Source organism: Augochlora pura, chromosome 11 (assembly GCF_028453695.1).
Source record: "Augochlora pura isolate Apur16 chromosome 11, APUR_v2.2.1, whole genome shotgun sequence".
Taxonomy (NCBI): Eukaryota; Metazoa; Arthropoda; class Insecta; order Hymenoptera; family Halictidae; genus Augochlora; species Augochlora pura.
Genome location: NC_135782.1, coordinates 19,071,288 through 19,079,043, shown reverse-complemented (window position 1 = coordinate 19,079,043; position 7,756 = coordinate 19,071,288). Strand labels below are relative to the sequence as shown.

General features: G+C 42.9%; 2 protein-coding genes across 5 annotated transcripts in view; both read right to left on the bottom strand.

Moving 5' to 3' along the window:
- Nucleotides 1-230: 230 nt before the first annotated feature.
- Nucleotides 231-2,498, bottom strand: LOC144476886 (protein ST7 homolog). Its single transcript, XM_078194201.1, has 2 exons — nt 1,709-2,498; nt 231-1,595 (listed from the first exon to the last, which is right to left on the bottom strand). The coding sequence occupies exons 1-2, from the start codon at nt 2,130-2,132 to the stop codon at nt 472-474; spliced, it is 1,548 nt and encodes a 515-aa protein (XP_078050327.1). The 5' UTR covers nt 2,133-2,498; the 3' UTR covers nt 231-471.
- A 1,058-nt stretch (nt 2,499-3,556) lies between these two features.
- Nucleotides 3,557-7,756, bottom strand: part of Knockout (Stork-head domain-containing protein knockout) — a 56,386-nt gene continuing 52,186 nt past the window's right edge. For all 4 annotated transcript variants that reach the window (XM_078193812.1, XM_078193809.1, XM_078193810.1 and 1 more), the window contains exon 8: nt 3,557-7,668. In XM_078193812.1, coding sequence (XP_078049938.1) covers nt 6,517-7,668 — 1,152 coding nt within the window. In that variant the 3' untranslated portion in view covers nt 3,557-6,516. The remainder of the gene's footprint in view (nt 7,669-7,756) is intronic.

Sequence of the window (7,756 nt, the reverse complement as noted above, 5' to 3'; positions counted from 1 at the left end):
CAATGACCTAACCAGGGACTTTAAATGAGATATTGTTTCGATATTTTAGGTATTCACGATTTTTAAGGAAAGTTTTGCTTGAATATATGGATAGGGAATAACAACTACTGACAAAATTTTCAAACTACGTAACTGCGCTATGTTCCTAATTTGAACTTGATGACATATCGAACCGTAATATACATATGTATGTACACAGAAATACAAGATAACTCAAAGATATTCCAATTTTTATTAATTGTACATCGATCGCTACACAACGCTTTTTTAAACTAACAACATTAAGTAAATAATTGATTCTATAAATACGCGTTAGGATATCAGTCATAAGAAATTCGGGAAGTACGGATGTACACACATATATACATATATATAATGTATATATATATATATATTGATGTATATGACAATGAAAGCATAAGTATCATAAATATCACAATAAGTTATGATTACAGAGATCATACAAATGTCTTATATTCTAGAGAGTTGTTGTAATAAATTAGAAGGCAAGATCGCTTCCAATTTGTCTAAAATATAATAAAATGGATGTGAAAACCAGGCAAGCATTGATCGTGCTACTACACCCATGGTATCGGGATACTGATGCGTTAAAAGCGCTAGGAGTGCTGTAAAGGAACATAGACCTGCTGTAAATAAAATAAAAAATGGCAACTCCTTTTTAGGATAAACGCTGACATCATGAAACGGAGGCAAAAGTTCGCGATCCGCGCATTCTGTGCAGGTTGGATATGGATAAAATAAATGTCCCCTTTCTAAAGGATAAGGTAACCTTCTGAATGTACCTTCCCAAGTGCAATGTAATAAATTAAGAGCACCTTCCATCTGTTTCCAGTGAGCGAGGTGAAAGAATGCGTATGCTATCGCTTCCGAATCTCCTCTCTTCAGCACATGTTCCGGCGGTAAAATTAAAGGCTTCATTTCTAGTAAATACTTGGGTACGTGAGGATTGAACTCCACAGCTCTGTGGATAGCTTCGATAGCTATCATTTCTGGGGTGGTCAAGCCTCTTTTAATAGCAATATCGGTTGAAAATTTATCAGCAACTACCCTTGCTTTCAGTAATGCGGCTGTATAACAAATGGTTGCCGACTTTGGTAGACTTATGTCGTCGTATTTTGCTAATACTGCTTGCACATCGGCGTATGCTTGCATTTCTAATAAAGCCTCGATTAAATTCTCATGAATATTTAACACATTCATAATTGGCGGGACTTCTTTTGTTAAGTCTCTAAACATTTTCACAGCTTCTTTCAGTTTCCCTAACTTTCTTGCACACATAGCTAATCGTCGTTTAATGTATATTAATACATTCGTGTCTCTTCTGTGAATAGCTTCTGCAAGGGATCCTTGATGTTGTGTATTTTGAGATTTCCTGTAATTGTTTTCAGCCACCTTCAGTGCTTGCTTCAAAATTTTTTCTGCTTCCACAATAGTACTAGCTTCCTCTTCTGCGAGTAATATATATGCAGGAGCACAATCTGCGTTATGATCGAGAGCACTGTGCGCTGCTTTTATTCTCACTACCGGATTACGTTCTCTCCAAGCTGTTTGCATTATTTCATATTCAGCCTTACCTGCAACAATTATATACCTTAATATACTATAGGAAGGAAATTAGTAGGAGTGTTAAAAAGAAAGTGGTACGCTTGAATCAAACGATTAAATGACATTGCCACGTAAGAATTACCTGTGTCACCCTCACAGGTGAAGAATGTCTGATGATCTTGAGCGGATAAATTCATATCGTAATATGTTAACGGATCTTTGTTAGTGGCCCAGAAAAATCTTTGATATTCGGCCCCTCTAAACAAGTTTATCGGATTTCGCCAGACTTTGCATTCAGGAACGTTTTGTTGATTCGAATTTGAGCCATTTAAACTTGAATTACTTCCATCCGATCCACTGTCACCTCCACCGATCCACGGTGAAATATGATTTAAAGACACTTGCTCGATAAAAGACGTGCCATATTTTCTAAAGTACCACCACTCGAAAATAAGAATCAATCCCGAAATTAACGACGACGTTCCGGTGAGAGCGACATAAAACTTTGGGGTTAAGGTGTTCAAAAACATTGTAGAGTCCCACATGCTTGTGAATAATAGGGCCATTTATAATACTTAAACACTGTGTAGATTTTCTTTGTTTCCCTTTATTGTTCCAGCTCGCACTACTATTGTTTGTACTAACAGAATATTAATTAACAAACATCATAACACCGAAGTATGTTGCTATCCTTACATCACTCGTGAGGTGTTGATCTATTATTCTCCCAGCTCAACTAATAAAAAACAAACTAAACTTGAGAAATGATTTCAACATTTGTGCACTTTTTACTCATTAAAATTACAAACGTTGCATGACCGCTTTCATTGCATTAACAAACGTAGTGGTGTTCAAATTATTTTGCTTGAAGTTGCCGAATTTAAACCCAACAATGGAACGACATGTTTCGGTTTCGAGATTCGTATAGCGCCCGTTGCTTGCCGCGACTCCGCGAACTCGGTGGAGACATTCAAAATACAATAATGAGTGTCACTCCTGCACACTTTTCATACTCCCTAAGCTGGCTCGCACATCCCCACCAATTTACTACGCATCTATCTTCGCACAAATACTCTAGAAAGAGAACGAGATATAATGGAGAGAAACAGAACGATACCCACCAGATTCTATACGTGGTGTGGTAACATAAAATCAAGGGTTCCACGCGTTTTCATGTGGAGCCGCGTCTCCGTTTAGATCTGTGTTTTCATTTAGAATCATGTTTCTAGTTAGTGTCGCGCAGATAACAATAAAAGTGCATGTAGTTGTGCCGATTTCCTGCTCTCTCGCTCGCTCGCTGTTTCCCCTCTCTTTCTTCGACTGTTAGGGCAACCAACCAATCGGAGCAAAGAAAATTTCTATGTCAACTCTCTCTAACAGATCGAGCTGCAACAGGAATAGGACCCATTACTATATACTGTACTTTATTTATTTTATTTTAGGGCGTACATCGTATACTGCGGAAATTATTGAAATGTAGCTTCAGCTACAGTTATAGACGCCCTAATTTTGCCAAAATTAATGGTTTTATACAACTCTGCAGAGAGCATGTATGGCGCCTCTGTTGGAGAAAGAGTGAAGCTTCTTTCGAGCGTCTTATTACGACCTCAACGCCAATTTGGGTAGTGGCAAAATGTTGAAACTGTTAGCCAACAGTGCTTGGTCGATAAAAACGTTAGTTATGGTAAAACTACGGCATTGTTATCATGCGAGAAAAAGAAACAGATGATAACATTGCGAAATATGTATTGGCTCGACGTTTGAAAACTTGTGGTTGAAAAGTTCTCGTTTGTTTTCTCTTTGACCAATCTAAAGTTCTCGAATACTAATGCAACAATTGAACATTAAAATGACTGTATCGTAACGTCGTAACATCGCCGCAAACATCGTAAAGGTTTCAGCCATTTGTACCGTACTTGTTTGTAATTAATAATTATCTACATAGAATCGGATAAGTTGCATAATGAAGACAAGCTACACTCTGTTTCATGTTTCATTTAAAAAATTTTTTTTATTTTTTTTATTATTATCATAGGCTTTCGTTGTTATAATTATAATAGATCAAGATTACACAATGGATACTCTACAAGTTAGTCTTCGTTAAGAAATGAGGGCGTAAAAGGCTCGTGTCATCCCATTTTCGTAAAAAGTGGAAGACATGGAGGTGTATCGAGATTGCTAATCGATTAATCGGCAATACAATGTATGAAATGTACAAAGCAGGTACGACAAGCTGTGTCCTGGGGTCTCTTCTTAAAACCTGCCGTCTTACGACTACGTGTTTATACTCTAGTTTAATAGTAATTCAGTTAATAATAATTATGATTCGAAACGTTAGACGGAGAATCCGCGGTTTAACACTAGAACTACCAGACCGTGTGAAAGGCGACCCATATCGCGGTGTCGACGGCTAACGTCAAGGAGGGAAAACTTTTACGAAATGGAGAACATTTTCTGGCGCAGCGATCAAAATCAATAGGAATTTCGAAACGAGCTCGTTTCGGGTAGCGTACAAAGGAAATTCAGGCCAACGTGTAGAAAGAACCACCCCGGTTCGGTATTTCTAGTGTTAAGGCGATTTAAGTACTAAGAACGGTTTTGGCACTTGGATTTACCATTGCACTAATCGATAAAATGGTACTGCTTAATTTCCGAAAAAGGGGAACCTTTCTGCATCTTTCTGTTCCTTGTTCCATGCCCCGTGAATTGGCGTGTATCGAACGAAAGGCGGTCTGAATTTCGCATGTCCCGCATCGCACATTTCCGTTACGAGCGACGATTTCGAGCCACTCATTTTTGTCCAATTTGTTCGGCTGTGTGCCGTCAGAGGTATATATAAATGCGTGTTCTGTAAGTAGAAAATTGTTTTCTTCGAGTTGACGCGTACAAAGAATTTCGCTTTACGTCGCATCTATACATATATGTATATGTATATGTATATGGATTGCAATCCACATATATGGACGTGTACGTATACATGTATGTATAATTCATCCCTGACCAGACAGACGGAAACGAGTTCGTCGAGATGAGGCTCGTGGTACGTTCGATTTTCTTCGTTTATATTCTATACGTAGATCGTGTACGCGTAGTCAATGACTATGCCTAGGTTCTATCGTAAAAGTTGACTGCGCTACGCTTTCCTTCTACTTTGGCATATCGACCGAAACAAATTGTCGTCCGATTAATTATAGACGCTCGATCTAGAGTGACGGGGGGTTTGGGGGACGAGGATGGTTGAAAACGAAAGAACGGTGCTCCTTTTAAATTACCACCTTTTACGTCTTTACACACACTGTTCGCGACGACGCGCGAGACTTGCTTTCGCTTCTGTCACTAATCTATATGTATACGTATATGTATATCGACGCTAGAGAATTGGCAGTATTTGGATTCGCGCAAAATATTCCATATTTTCTCTTTCTCTCTCTCACACTCTCGCTCTTATTCTCGCTTATACACGTTTATTCACGTTTATTCACGCTTATTCTCGCTTATTCTCGGTTATTCTCGCGTTCGATTAAGGCAATTTTCAGGCTATCGTACGTGAAGCAATGCTTTAGCGAATCGCTTTAGTCTCGTAAAGCGATGCAAAACAGCCAACATCACGACGTTGTGGTACCCGTTTTTATAGACGATTCGTTAAGAATAAATTAAGAGAAAAATGATCAGCGGACGATATGTGACTCGTTCGATGCATCGCGTCGGGAGAATCGCTTCCGGTGACTTTAGAAGATACTGCTCGAAACGTGTGATAATTTTCGTGTACGAATCAAAGTTGAAACAGCGATCCCTTTTCCTTGGAATAAATTCTCGAGTGCTTATTCTTTTTTCGTTATTCGATGTCGTTTATTTCGTATGGTTTTATTATTCAGCTTTCTAAAATACACAGTTCAGTCGCTAGCTTCGAGTGGAAAATTTTGGAAAATTGTACAGTTGTTTCAATTATACGGCGACGATGTTCTCGATCGATCTCTCGCGTACAGTTCCATCGAATCGCTAGTAGTTGGGTCGTTTCTCGCGTCAGTGTCGAACCGAACGATTATTTCGATTTTGATTTCTCGTGTTACGCTAATTTGCCTGTATCCTACATTAACTAATTTTAAGTTTTGACTATCGTTCGAAGGTCTTGGACTGTTCGTCCGAACGTCACAGTTGGTTCCGCGCTGTTATGTCGTTAGCACGCTATGCTAGAGTATACCAAGTAATCTATGAGGCACCGTAGTAGTAAATTGTCAGGCAGTGTTTCATTTTCTTGTTGCGTCAATTCCTCGAGTTCTCGGCGAACTCTGTCCTCGGACATTGTTTGGGTTTCAAGCAGTGCAGAAAATCCTCGAAAGCAATCGGAGCTCGATCGTGCTCGAACCTTGTGCGCAACGGAATCGTTTGTCGAAAGGACTGGGATGCGTTCTGGATTCACAAGCTTTCGAACGCGTTGTCGTCGGATTCCTGGATATGGTTTAAACAACTAGAGATAAGCTACGTAACGAATACTTTCTGTGGAATGGCTGCCATTTATTTCTAAAATAGTAACGAACGTTCGGGCCGCGTAAGCATATAGATCCGGTGATCGATGTGGAAGCCCGAGCGGTACGACGATCGATTATCGATTACCGATTTTACCGAGCGGGTTGGAAACGGGCGTCAAAATTGCAAATAAATCCGTTGGGCGAAGATGGAACGCGCGCCGGAACACCACGACGACGAAGAATCGTCTCTTTATTGGTAACTGTAATACAGTGCTCTCACTCTCTTGGTCTCTCTCTCTCTCTCTCTCTTTCTCTCACACATTCTCGCTGTTTCTCTATATGCTTGAGCAGAGTACAGTCGTTCACCGAGTTTGCTGTGTAGCGACGCGATCGTGCGAGATGCGATCGCGCGGATCGGGTTCGTTGCGTCAAGGACCGACGTTTGGGCGTCGGAGGCCCGCGAGAAACCGTCGGTGCAACGTTAAACGAGTCCAAAATCGGTGTGCACGGTGACGTCGCAGTTGTTTGGCTTCTCGGCCGCGGCCGTGTTCACCTCGACCAAGGTGTCCACACTGTTGATCGGGCAACCCTTGAGGATCTTTTGGGCCGCCAGGCTGGTAAACTGCACCTGCATGTCGCTCAGGCTGGGATACGCGTAGAGGTCGCCCCGGCCCACCGTTTTCTCCAGGTTCGGCTCCGAGCCCTGCGGAGCTCTCTGCTTGCTCGCCTCCAGGTTCTCGATGTAGACGTTGTTGAACGAGCCGCCGAAACCGTCGAACGACTTGGTGGGCGAGGGTGGGTTCGAGGCGATGTTGTTCTTGGAGCCAGGGCGCAGCAGATTCCTGTAGCTGAGCGCGTCCTTCGACAACGACAGGCTGAGCTTGCGCGAGTTGTTCATGGCGTCGTTGGTGTTCTTCGCGTTCGACAGCGCGGCCACCGGGTGCTCGTTCACCAGCGAATTCTTGTCGATGTTGTTCGTCGAGCCGTCGATCAGGTGCGCCTGGCTGTTGTTCAAACGATTCGTCAGCTTGAGCTTGTTGGGCGGCTGCTCCTCGTCGGGTTTCGGCTTGTTCTCCTTGTCCGATTCGGACTGCAACAGGCTCGGCTTCGATTCTTTGGAGGCGTACAAGGAGGAGGGCCGCTCGAGTTTGCTCGACTTGTACAGCTTCTCGTCCTCTATCCTCCCGGTCTTGTAGATCTTCTCGCCCAGCAGCTCCCGGTCCTGCTTCTCCTTGCAGTCCTCCTTCTCGGCCAGTTTCGTTTTGATCGTGCCGTTTTCGAACGTGATGACCGACCTCATCGGCGAGTTGTTCTGCTGCACGTAGATCTTGGTGCCCGGCGACCCGGAGATCGTGGTCGTGCTGGTCGCGTTCGACGCCAACGTCACGCTGTTCTGTATGGCGCGCTGCTCCTGCGACGGGCTCACCACCGGAGTCAGATTCGTAGACACCTGCAGCGTGATCGAGTTCTGCGCTTCCTGCAGGGGAGTCAGCGACCCTTGCTGGACTACCTTCAACGGAGAAGATTTCGCTGGTAACGCGGACGTTTTCAACGGGGACGACGAGAGTTTACCGCTGGAAATCGATTTTCCACTGGAATGCGACGAATGGCCGGACGACGTCTTCTGCAATACCTGTCGAGAGATCGAATCGGTACGATTAGAAAGCAGACATGTTATTAAGGTCTCGCGTCGAGCTAGGGGTTAGGACGCAAAGTCTTCT